General features: G+C 36.4%; 1 protein-coding gene across 1 annotated transcript in view; it reads left to right on the plus strand.

Moving 5' to 3' along the window:
• LOC140743242 (uncharacterized) overlaps positions 1-11,089 on the plus strand; it is a 70,660-nt gene extending 59,571 nt beyond the window's left edge. Inside the window, exons 2-3 of the mRNA XM_073074369.1 lie at positions 8,699-9,754; positions 10,130-11,089. Coding sequence (XP_072930470.1) covers positions 8,737-9,754; positions 10,130-10,857 — 1,746 coding nt within the window. The 5' untranslated portion in view covers positions 8,699-8,736 and the 3' untranslated portion in view covers positions 10,858-11,089. The remainder of the gene's footprint in view (positions 1-8,698; positions 9,755-10,129) is intronic.
• Positions 11,090-14,220: the final 3,131 nt, after the last annotated feature.

Consider the following 14,220-nt stretch of genomic DNA (forward strand, 5'->3'; position numbering starts at 1 on the left):
TGGGCGCCTGTGATAAAAAAGGTTTACAGAATATTCGGGGAATTATTAATAGGGTAAGCAATTAAAATGATATTGCGTACAGACATATCCGCATGATCGTTTAAAATAATATCTCATGATATAATTAAAAGAATTATACATTCAATTGAATCATTGTTGAAAATACGAATGGTTTAATTTGAATTTCCCAAAATAAAAAAAACAGTGTGGTCAAAACGGAGCAATCCAATCATGATCTATGCTCGTCAATCATGATCTAGTTCGATCAATTCAATCATAATATATGGTTGAAAATACAAATAGCTTTAATTTGAATTTCCTAGAATTAAAATAAGAACGTTGAAAATGACATAATCCAATCATGATCTATGATCGTTAATCATGATCGTCACGAAACTATCTCCAAATAATAATTTTCACACACACCCTACATTGCACTTAGTCCTACACTATAACTACAAATATAGTTGTTCAGTAATAAGCATGCACTTCCCTTAATGCCTGGGAAACTCTACCGGGACCGTTATTTTCTGTGTAGACATTTCTTCAACATGATACTGGCAGATGCCTATGAAAATAATTAATGTTTTTTTCTCTTTAACCTGACTAGGGTTTACTATACTGTGAGTAACATGATCGAATTCAAACATTTTTTATGAAAGTGGTGGAATATGTAGTTCGGTTATGGGACCCCTACCAAATCAAATCAAATCATATTTCTTTATTCGAAATAGGTTCTTTACAGAGAACTTTTTGAATCTCATTACATCTACTACCACTTCACAAGGTGTTTCGTTATGGAGAAGAAGAGAGCGACTTTTTGCCTTATAAAACAACAGTGATAATTTGCGTGCGTTACGTAAAACTCCTACGTAAAGCCTTTCCAGTGGCAACATGTAGATTTAAGAAAAAAAGGAATCTATTTTTAGAACCATACCATAACAAAAATATATGTTTGGTTAACAATTTAAAGTCACATTTACGCCTTATCTATAAGAGGCTTGCGAAATATTTTACTACTTGTAATTGTTTTTTTTTATTCAAAAGCAAACTAATTTTCACCCCGTCGCCTACAAAGTGATCGATTATCCCACTTTCTTGCTGTCGCCTGATAACTTTGCGAAGTAGTTGGAGAAGACAATATCATAGGAAACAGCTGAACAAGGATACATACATATTTTTATGTAAATGTGTATTTAAAATGGATCGCATATCTTTTTTTACATCTATTTCGTATAGGTATGTAGGTATATACCTATACAAAAAAGATATGCGATCCATTTGTTGTAAAAAGGAAGTATGTATATCATTTTTATATTCGTAGTTTGTACTAAACTTTCTTTCTAATGTTAATGGGTATCAATAATCATTTATCCAATGTTTGTCTTTCAAAAATGATTATCGTCAAATTTCGATCGATTTGATTCGATGATGGATAGTAGGTACACAAAACAATGAGTACATTAATTAAAATAAAATAATTTCACAACCAAAAAATGCACTTTTATTTGTATATGATGAATTGTGATATTGTTCAAACCATTATACCGAAACCCGAAACCACTATTCCATATCGATACGCGACTACTGTCCCATAAGAATAAATATTAAGTAAATAATGCAGCAGAACATCAAAATATTTATTCTTGCAATATCGCAAATGACATGACCTATATTTTCGTAACGAAAAATTCGAAAGCTCATCAAATAGCTATGAATCTGAGCTTAATGGCTATTGTTATACGCGGAAGTTAAACCAGAAGTTCGTTACCTCTAAATTATATGATTAATGTTGTACCCAAAATAGCAGTGGTCGTATTTGGACCGTTTAGTAAAAGCATGTTTTATTGCTTTTGGCCGGCAATATCCTATTAGGGTTGCCGTATACTCAGTATATTTTTATATAATATAGTAGTAGCAGACGAACATGCAGTCCACCTGATTGTAAGTGGCTACTGCCGCCCATGGACATCTGTAATCAATCCCAGATATGATTAGATTCATATTTTAGATGGGCCACAGATGCGCCGCATCGCCTGAGTACTAAGTTGGAACGCCTCGGAAAAATAAGTCTCCCAACAACACCAGAACACAACAGCACTAAACACTGTTATTAAAAGGCAGAAATTGGTGTGGTGTTGTTCTACCAGTTTCCCAACCTCAATATTTTATTTAACATACATAGCTTTAATTTTACATTTTCGTCGCTTGCGTTCCCTTCATCCCAGATAATGGCAACCCTATAAACATCCTGTCGCGTAGGAAGGTATTTTGGACCCGATAAAAAGAATTATGAGATGTGTGAAGTGAAATCATTAGTCATGTATTTATTTTCGACGGGTCTATCGACATGTGCACATAATGTGGGCGGTTTGTTTATTTCTTAACATTATAAATGGACGTTCTAGTTTGCGAAAATTAGGTATTCTAGATTTTCCAGTAGTAATAAACAGTGATAGACTAATGAAACTCATAATAGCCTATAATTTGAAATGGTGAGGTCCGGGGTTGACTACCCAGGTTTATCGACAACCTCTGAACTGTTTAAGTTATGGTTATCGAACAACGAATTTATGCTTTTTCACGCAACTATTAGATAGTAGGTATGTCACTCCTGGTCATGCACATCTGTAACAAATTTCACTGTTGTCACTCTTGTGGATTATAATATAGTAGGTAAATAGTTGCAACACAGTTTTATAACTATAGCAGCTGTTTACGTTTAAGTTTGCTTGTATGTATATAGGTATATGATGATTAATAAAATCTTTGAAATCTATGAAATAGTCACCTCATATATAAGTCAGCCAATTTTCGATATGATGGCTACTTAGGCCTGAAACACACGCTTACAGAGAATCGATGTCTAAATACAGTTTAGATTTCCCGGGATAGAACCCGGAACCCGAGGTCCACTTAAAATACCAATCTGTGCATAAAGTAGAGACGTTCTGAATACTCCTAATTACGTTTGTCAATTACCCCGTCGCCCCAGTTAAGTCCAATCAATCGAACAAAGCGGCCAACTTAATTACTTGTCGCTTATTTAGTATGCACGTTGTTAATAAACCGATGTTAAACAAATATTTACTGGCGATAAAACACATCCTTTAGTACCCGACAGAAGCTGCTGTGTTCCGTTTTGAAGGATGTGGTAAGGAAGACATACTTTTCCGAGGCGTTCGAGCTTAGTCCTCAGGGGTAGCGGCGCATCTGTGGCCGACTTCAGATAGGAATATCTAATCCCATCTGGGGTTGATTACAGATGTCCATGGGCGGCAGTAGCCACTTACCATCAGGTGGACTGCATGCTCGTGTGCTACTCCTATATTATAAAACAAAAAAAGTCCCCAAAATACTCTTACAGTTATATTTGCCTCACATTGACACAGCCATACCTGCCTTGTAACAGCAGAGCGCTGCCGGGTTCTAGTTTGCAGGGCGTGGTGACTAAGGCAACGAGCATACACAACACAAATAACAAAGTCTGACTCTGACCTCGGTCAGGACTTCATTCATATTTGGGGTAGATTACACATGTCCCAAAATTATCCAAACGACAATGTCTAAAAACTGGTCTGGTGCGATCCCAAAATTTATATACTATTGTATTTTAAAATAAGTTTAGGTACATAAAGATTAACAAGTACCAATGATTTACCTTACATGTACCAATAATTTTTAGGGTAAAGTTATTTTTGATATTATACAATTATACATTTAACAACTTTTAAAGTATTCAGAGTTAATATTATATTCTGTTCAACACGTCAAGCAAATATGTGTAGCTTTTTATATGCGAAAACAGCTAAATGGTGTGTTGTTTATATAAAGTGATAACTATATAGATATAACTGTACACTGTATGTTTTCCTATTAAAATAAAATGTCTATGAGCGTCAGAATACTTAACATTTTATGGACTGCAGCGTTTAGTAAGCCTCTATAACGCTGCTCGTCTGATCATTCCAGATACGTTCGCTTGTCAATAGTACTGACGCTCTGATGGCTTCCAATAAATATGAACGAAGCCGCATTTTGTACGAACTACTTAAAATTAATTACAAAAGTTTCGTTTTTTAATTATAAATGATATCATCGTATAAAATATTATATTAGATCATAATATTACGCCAGAATAGAAAGCGTTTTAGTGTGGTTAAAATAATTCATTTTATTATGAAATAAAATCTGCTTAAGTTAAAATGTGTTAGTAACACATGGATACTAAATACTAACATGTGGAGAAGAGCTTAGTTTTTTTTACCACGACTTAAATAAAACATTGCTCGATCTTATAAGCAGCGTTTTAGATGCTTCTCGTCTGGTGACGCCATTACATTCGCTAGTCAATTGCACTGCCACTTCAGCGGTCTCCAATCAATACGAACGGAGCGGCATAATTAATTAACTGGATGTTTATCGATTTTATCGTAAGTTTTATCGTAATATTTTTTTTACTTACAGAACTACTTACTAATGACATAACAGTATATATTTTGTGTAACGTAGAAATTCAGTCCGTGTATAACGTATATATTGACTACTACAGTGGCGGAGCGATCTCCATAATCACAGATTAATAAATAGTTACTACGTACCATAATGTTCTAACAGTTGGTCTCGGGTTCGATCCTTAGTCATACACATCTGAATGATAAGATAATTTGATGTTAGACGTTTTCTACAGTCATAGCCCCACTTTATGATTCTCATTCGTGGATAATGTGGACACACACAATACTCAGAACAGAAATCTAAATTCATAATTTAGATGTCTGTCTGTCCGGGGATCGTACCCGGAACCCACTTTTTGTTAGACCAATATGGCGTCCGCACTACAAATTCCGTCATCAGAACAATCATTGAACATTAATCAAAAGGCTTGCTTCAACGGCCCTACTATTCTCAGTACAAGCTCTCCACTAAGCTATAAGCGCTATACAGTGTTTATTTATTCCAATAGCACAGAGTTAATCACATCTTTCCCCTATCGTATTTCTGTCACGACTCAATAGCCAATTAGTTCCTTCTCATTTCATATTTATAGATAACTTGTCCTCATTAGGATGAACTCGTTTCCCGATAAACCTTCAGGATATTACGACTATTTATTACATGAAAAATATAAGAAAGAAAATGTGTGTCTTTTATATTTATAAGATTGAAGTAGCATGCGAGCGTATAGTCCACCTGATGGTAAGTGGTCACTGCCGCCCATGGACTACTGGTTTAGTTCGACTCCGGCGGCACCACCGCCACACCTATTTCTCCTCGTAACAGCAGTGTTAAGCGCTGCTGAGTCTTGGTTTGAAGGATGTGGTAAAGGAGACTACTTTTTCGAGGCGTTCCAGCTTAGTCATTAGGAGTAGCGGCGCATCTGTGGCCGACCTCAGGTAGGAATATCTAATCTTTTCTGGGGTTAATTACAGATATCCCTGGGCGGCAGTAGCCACTTACAATCAGGTGGACTGCAAGCTCGTCTGCTACTCGTATATTAAAAAGAAAAAGCTAAGATTAGGGTTCTAACTGAAGCCGATTACAGGCGTGTTGGTATTGAGAATTAAGATGCCTGCCAAATGAAGGGAAGCCGGTATCGACCCCTTTCTACCGAAACGCTAGAATTTCTTCACGCTAGAAATTGCCGTGGCGGTGGTAACTTCCCGTTTAAAGTAAACTAATTCTACCACCTTTTAAAACCCGATTGTTCTTGAATCCACTAAACTTTAAAAGTATTGGATTTTAACGGGGACTTTTAAGTACAATTATTTATAAATTATATTTTATTAAAAGCTTATTTTCTAACTTTAATTTAAAAACCTGATAAACTTTTGCTCACAAAACATTGAGTCGAAAAGTATCAAAGAAACTAAATAAAATTGTCATTAAATCTTCTAAACATTAGTCGCAGGTGGGATTGCTAATCGCCTAATTTTATAAGAATAGACACGGCCAGATGTTGTCACGCTTATAAACGGTTTATTTCCTCGGTATCTATTATTGTGCAACTATATTTTGATTGCTTTGCGATATGACGATAGCAAAAGCATATTTATAAGATAGTAGAACCACGAAAATGAAAAAACTAGAACCCTCTTTGATTCCATTCCGATGGCACAACCACCACACCTATTTCTGCCTTATAACAGTGTTAAATGCGTTGTGTTGTGATGTGTCGTGGTTAAAGGGTGTGGTAAGTGTGCTTCTGAAGCATTACAGCTTAGACCTAGGGGTTGTGGCGTATCAGTGACCGACCTCAGGTAGGAATCTAAGTTTATCTGTAGTTGATTATAATTGTCCATGGGCGGCAGTAGCCGCTTATCATCAGGTGGACCACATGCTCGTCTGCTACTCTTGTATTATTTATAAAATTGGCTGATGAGATGAGGAGGCCTTTCTTACTCCTCAGGGGTAATAATGCACCAATGATCGACTTCAAATAGAATATGTTAGATCTGGAGTTGGTCACAAATATAAGGCAAACCAAAAGTGTATCCCAAATTTAAGCTCAATTGATTGGGGTTGACTGGTTTAAAATTCATTTGCATGGTTTGACCCACATATACATAACATAACAGCAAGTTAAGTAAAAGATCGTAAAAAGTGTGATTTCATACACTCGTTCAATATTGTTAGTGTGTACACACCCAAAGTGTCGCACAGACTAAAAATATCCAGCTAGACCATGACAATGGCGTTTGACATCAATATTTATTACCGGTCCAGATAGCCAAATTGAATAGTGTAGCAAAACGGATTTAGTTATATCTGATGTCATCACATCCATTTCTGCCCACAACTATATACTCGTACCTACCTACATAATGTGGAACTGTCTCAGAAAAAATAATTCAAATTTATTGAGGTCTACCAAAACCTTGGGCTGTACAAAGTTGACAGATAAAAATGGGTACATTTGTATGTGGTGCGCGTATTTACTAGATACTTAGGTACAACATAATGAACGTGGTAGATTTTTTTAAAAATGTTTTTGTTAAAATGCAGCAGAAATAGGCTCAGAGTTTGTGCACAAACTGTAAGCCTATATGGGCCTTATAACAATGGTTCAAGTCATTGTGTTATAATAAGTCATTGTCTTGGAGATGATTAAGCTAACTAATAAGTACGTTTCTAATGTACACTCCGGCGCCAGCATATCTGTAATCGACCATTGGCTAGATCTCTAATGTAGATAGTGTACATATGTCCATGGGCACAAGAGCACTAAACATCATGTGGGCGACACTCAATTGTTGCGTCCATAACGTAAAATGATGATCAACATCAACCATTATTGTCCTACTGGGCACATTAAATACGTATTATTCATTAAGTCCTTAATATCCCGATTACCTATTACGTCACATACAATTAGCTTCATTGCATTGTCCTTCTTTTAACAAGTTTTCAAGTTACATTGGGCAAAAATCTGAAGAGATCTGAAGCGATATGGGAAGTCATAACTGGACCTGGAATATAGGTACTCCACCACTGCTCCAACACGAAGGCGGAGACTACGTGTAAACAAATCGGTGGAGCTTACTAACGCACCAACTTTTGTTAGAACTTCGCGGCCTCCAAAGGGCTTAAACGAACCGAGAATAGTTCGGCTGATTGCGAAGATTTCACAACGGTAAACACTGAGGCGTGAAAAATACTTCACTAATCCAACAGTTAACAGTATCTGGAAATTATGAATTACGTAGGCAACAAAGTGCGTTAAACAGTGTTGCTATTAGTATGGTAGTAACTTTACCTCACTGTTGGCAATTAATCCTTCCTTTTTTGAAGGAGTAAATAATAACTAAGTTAATTTAATGGTTAGCTAGCGCCGTCCTGTCGTTGTCGACTCGAAAGCTACACCGGCTGCGACAATTAGTCCGCATCTGTAGCTCCCTACGCACTCGCATCCCTCCATATAACAAAATATAGCTTAGCTACTAGACCTAATCGACCCTAAATAATGGATATTGTAGATTTTTATTTGATTATTGTTGTTTTATTTCATTCATAATATTTTATGTAAATGCAATCGATAGGTATAATGTTTTTGTTATGCCTAATTACAAACAAAAATTAAAGCAGCTTACATATACAAATTATTAATTCTTCGTTATTATACTAGCCACATGCAACTAACGCACAGTTCGCGAAAAAAAACAATAAACACTTTTTACGTTAAAATTGGCACTGAAAACAATTTCAAAATGACAAAAGCAGAAACTTTTCTGTACCGAAAAATTTGGATTTCTAAGCCATTTTTTCCCAGAAATAAAATTTAACTGTGCAATCTGAAGCACGTTTCATTCTTATTTATGCTGCAGAATTCAGCTGCAGCTTCGCACATGTGATGCTTGTGGAACGCTGCCACAAACAAAATGGTCGAAACAAAAGCTCATACGAAACGTACGAATGAGAAATACAAAATTCCGCTTCCTTAGAAATAAGTTGTACAACAGATTTAACTAGGTTGAGGCCGTTTAATAAGATAAAGTAAGAAAATTGTTGTTTAGAAGATAAATTATTTGCCTGACAAATATCGTTATGTACTTCCTCAAGTCTGCCTATTCTGTTTAAATTTGATTAACTAAAACTCTCTCATTAGAGAAAGGCAAACAAAAAAAACAACAACCATTTTAAATCATTTAACTTATAATTTAAGTAAACTAAACTAACCAACATTATTTATCACTTTCAGAATCCGGTATCAGCTGAAAACAGAAGCCCTAAGCAAATATGACGCTCTGGAAAATACTCTTCGTGTGCGCCACATTCGTTTTCGTCGAGGCCAAGTGGTTCCACCATCAGAAACGAGACGCTACATCGAACGTTTGCGATCCAGTCTACAATAACACGAATAAGGTTCAATGCTACTGCATCAGATCTCATACACCGCCTCAAGTGAAGAGCGCTGATTGTTACCCGACAATTGACGGCGTGGCATTCGATGATCCGAGTTGGGACTCTTTTATGGATTTGAAAAAAGTCACCAAACTCACCCTCACTAACACGAGAGGTATCGCTCTGAAATACATACCAACGAATGGTCTAAAACATACCAAAGAACTCTTAAAATTGGACGTCAAGTATGGTAATATTGAAACAGTAGAGGCAAACGCGTTCGCCAATCTTACCGTAGTTGAAGAAATTTCGTTAAGAGACAACCAAATAAAAATATTAAAGGCCAGCGCTTTTATTCATCATCATGCATTAAAATCTATCAATCTGGACACGAATAATATTATCGAAATAAATAGAGACGTTTTCATAGACCTTCCTGCGTTGGAAAGATTGTACTTGACTAACAATAAGATAACTACTATACATGACAGAGCTTTTATCCATTTGGCCAACCTAAAAGAGCTGGAAATTGATAGAAACAATATATTCAGTTTGAACAGCGAGTCGTTTTCGGGTCTGAAGAACCTCGATAAATTGGATCTTAGCAGTAATAGCCTGGAGGTTATTGGCGATAACACATTTTTACCGCTTACTCGCCTCCGAATATTAAATTTGGACGGAAATAAAATTCAAATGATTGATGAAAGAGGATTTCATGGCCTATCAAACCTTAAAGCTCTTTCGTTAGCTCATAATGCGCTATCCAATTTAGACAATGTGAAGATCTTCGAGGGATTAAGCTCGCTGACGTCATTGAGTTTGAAAGATAATAAACTTCGTGAATTGAAAAAGGAAGTAATGGAGCCTATATTGAATAATTTTTATGGCCCAACGAGCAGCTTGGATATAGAAGGTAAAAATAATTTATAAACTTATTAGATCATAGTAACCACTTTTATGAAGAAAAACGCAAATAATTAACGTTATTAATATTTTTACAGGACTTATTGAGTTAATAAATCGTGGCCTGCTTAACACATGTATTCAATCATATAAATTATTGATATCTCATTTATTTTCATTAAATTCTCACCTGGAATCGCAGTTTTTTTTATATGTCATATAAGCTACCTAGGAATACCACCATCAAAAGCCAGAATATGAAATTATTCTGATTGATTCTAAAATTATTATGATAAATATTTTAATGTTGAATTCTATTTTATAATAGGCACCAATAAAAAATATTTACTCCTTGTTCCTAACACTCTCATTCTTCGTGTGTCAGATATCAACTTCCCCTGCGACTGCCGGCTCGAGTGGTTCATCGCTTTTATGAACAAAACCAGCAGTGTCCACCTGAAGCAAGCTCTAGAAAATCTGAAATGCGTCCCCGATCCAGAACTTCGAGAGAGATACAACAACTCTGCACCAATCTTCGAAGATGACGCAGAAGAATCATCGAAATCTGGTGTAGAAGAATCCAACGCAGATTACGAATTTTACGATGATAGCCAACTCAATGGCAAACTGTTCTACACTGATCTCAAATTCCTATTAAACTGCAGTGGAGATGTCCAAACTCCTGCCTTAACTAGTACAACCATAAAGCCAGTTAAAATTACCGTAACTACAACCAAAGCACCACCTAGTCCAATAGTTACAACGCCCAAAGCGACTCCTGTCACCAATCAAGGATTACTTGATCTATCTCTAGAGGAAACGCCTAGAACTGAACCTACTAACGTTACTGATATAAATGCCCCCGAGAATCAGGAAAGGGACGATAAGAAATCCAATGTATACACAACTAGTCGCCTAGCAACCGTATCAGCCAAACCCATGGAGAATAAGTACCAAGAACATGACATGGCTTCCGATGAAGGAATTCCTGATAAAATCAAAGCTCATAGGAGTGTTCAGGAAGAACCCAAGGACCCTAAAATTAGTAGCGATGCGAATAAAAACATCGGCTGTGTAATGCTTATTGCAACAGTACTTTTAAGGTTTTACTAAGATACCATAACTTATGCAATATAAGGGTTATTTTATCAGGAATAATGCATGATAATAGAAATTTACATCACATTTACCAGTAGTGTTTAAAATTTTAAAATGTATCTAGTATTGTATGCAAGTTACAATATTATTGATAAAATAGCTCTTGCGTACATTCAACTTTCTCATTATTTAATTTTAAGATAATCTCTCACAGTCATTAAAATAAATAAATTAAGAATACGTACTCTCCCTCGTTTTATTTCCCTGTTTCGTAAAGCACGAATAGTAAATTTAAAATTGTTTTAACATGCCATACGTCAGTTACATTTTTACATACATACTTATATACATTTTCCATAATAAATGAAGTAGCAAACGAGCATGCAATCCAGCCTTACCATGAGTTCTTACGTTTTGACAAATATGACTGTTTTGGTATTTGTTGACGTATTTGCCCATACAATTTCCAATCAGCGCCTCTAGCGGATTGTATCAGAACTATAGTGTCAGTAACGTAACATTAAATGTCTCAATTGACAAAATGGTGCTTTATGTTTTGTCTCCCTTTTTTGCAAACATGTGAGGCAGACAAAAAGACTTGAGCACTTACTTATTGTTACGTTTACTCAGTCTAGTCTGCAAACGGAACAGAATAATGGATTGAGTAAACGTAACGTAAAATTGTGGGATGTTTTGAAAACTCATGGTAAGGGTACTGATAGCAAGTGGCCTCTGTCACCCAAGTATAGTCCGCCCTGAATATAGAGTTGAATCGCGTCTCCGTTGCAAATTGTATGACTACACCAGCTCGCAACAACTTCAGAGCGGACTAGCAGTTTGGCGCGGACTATACATCTGTAATGAACTCCATATTTTATGGAAGAGGGGTTCTGTCTGAAGCCGATTAGATGCGTTGCCAATTTTGAGGACCAAGATCACCTTGGTAAAGTGGCAAATAACACTATTGCTTTGTTATTACTACACTTTCATTAGCTTGGCCTGTAAGTCGGCCGACATTCACACCATTTAACAGAAAAACAAAAACTGTTTCACGCCATTAATCCACAAAAATACCTTCTTAATGGTGGCAACTAATTCCTATGACGTAAGAACAGTAATTAATATCGAGTAGATCACAAATACCCAGATTGGCATAGAAAACAAAATGTTATTTATAGGTACTTACAGGACTATGAAAATCAGTAGGGTGTCTGTCACATGTCGTCGTTAATATTTGGAAATAAACCCCGCAAGAAATCTTTTGCTTTGTATTAAACAAATAGATCTATATTTTTCTTTAATTAAAAAAAAAACCTAAATAAAGCAAATATTTAATATGCTTATTGTATTTTTACTTATGCTAAATAAATATTATAAAATAATATAGATGGATGGACACGAACTACGTTTTTGTAGATGTATATGTAAGACTGGTAAAATGTGATTTTAATTTTGAGTGTAGCGCCATCTGTTACACATTTTTTGAACTATTACATCTCATACAAAACTAATTCACCGCGGAGTTAGTTCCGACATAGTACAGCGTACTACCGCTAGATGGCGTTACGCTGTTAATTCAAAATAAATGGATTTGAAATTTTGTTTCCTTTTGTTTAACATTATTTTAAACAAATGAAATAGCTTAACATAAAAATCAAAGAAATTATAATCAAAATAGCCTACTGTTGCTAATGTTTCAAACTTATACCAATTTAATCAACGTTAATTACTTAAGCTAAACAGATAGATAATATTCTGTCATCTAATGTTACTGCCAGTATCCAATTTCCTTATTGCCAAGGCGAAAATTACTTTTAATTATTCAATATACTTACTTACTGACTTGAAACAATTTAAACAATGCTAAGGCAAAGCGAATTTGAGTAATTGAAGCGTTTAGGAGGAAAGCAGTTCAAATTAATACCAATTAGTCCACCCCATTAGAAGTTAATTTCTAAGAAACTTTTTTATAATTTAATTATCTCGGTCAAGCGATTCGTTCATTCAATTAAACCACGAGGCCCTTCCAAAACGTCCTTAGAATATTAAAAGATGGATTCACAGAGGAAGTCTGAAATAAAATGTAAAGTAAAAGCGCCTAATGAAATTAACCGTGTCGCTTGTGTTTCTAATAAAGTAATTTGGAAATAATGGACTTTATTCGTTTTGCCCAATTTCCCTTTTCTGTTTTTTGGTCGAGGGTTCTAATCGAGATTGTAAAACTGGCGATCAGGGATTCAATCCTGAATAATAATATTTGTTTTCTTCTTTTATGGAAGTAACAATTTTGTTTAATTAAAATGTTATTAAAATATTATAAATCAACAAATAGATATATTATTTAACATGATTTTCCCGTTCAAGAAGCATTATTGCTATTGTAGAATCCATAAATGGCGCTTTTTGCGCGTATTATAATTATCATTACATTTTTTTTTTCTCGAGGGGGAAACCTTCAAAAGGTACCCGACGACGTGGGAGCGACGCCGGGTTATGTGGGATTTTTACCGCACTAAAACCCCCCCGGTGGCCGTCCTCAATGCTTGTTGGAGAACTCCGGGATTTCCAACGGAACACAACCGGAGCCCTCCAAGCGCGATGCCCAACGGGCTCTACCCTGGGGGAGCAGCTTTCGCTCCTCCCACACCACGTAGTGTTTACGACGGTATGCGACCACACATACCGCCGTCCTTCCCGGCGTCGCTTGCTGGACGGTTCGAGCTCCCACTCTTGCCGTCCGCAACCCCGGAAGCCCCCTTTTAGTCGCCTCCTACGACAGGCAGGGGATACCGTAGCCCTATTCTAGTCCCGGAACTACAGAGACAATAATTATCATTACCTACGTTTCTATTACCTTACCTTACCTTGCCTTTAGATATAAAGGTCGGCATGTGATAGGAACCAGTATGTACCTACAGGTTTGATGCCATCACAACATCTATTTTTAGCGTAAAACAGTCGTAGTGTTTTGATGAAATGATGCCCGCTGATGTGTACATGGGCCATAGTTGCCCATAGGCGAAAATCTGAGTGATCATCTCTGATTCAGCAGTGGCAATCCATGGGTGGCTATTACCATTTAGGTCCCTCAAGATTGAGTGTATGCTCGTTTACTACTTTAATCATATAAAAATACATGCATAAATCTGAAGGTGGTGGAACCCTTTGTGGTTCGACTCCGGCGATACCACCGCCACACCTATTTCTACCTAATAACAACAGTGTTAGGCGCTGCTGTGTTCCGTTTTGAAGGGTGTGGTAAGGGAGACGTACTTTTCCGAGGCGTTCCAGCTTAGTCCTCAGGGGTAGCAGCGTGTCTGGGGTTGATTACAGATGTCCATGGGCGGCAGTAGCCACTTACCATCAGGTGGACTCATG

Source organism: Epargyreus clarus, unplaced genomic scaffold (genome assembly GCF_041222505.1).
Source record: "Epargyreus clarus isolate Ecla_fem2 unplaced genomic scaffold, WU_Ecla_fem_2.2 ptg000001l, whole genome shotgun sequence".
In the NCBI taxonomy this organism is placed as follows: Eukaryota; Metazoa; Arthropoda; class Insecta; order Lepidoptera; family Hesperiidae; genus Epargyreus; species Epargyreus clarus.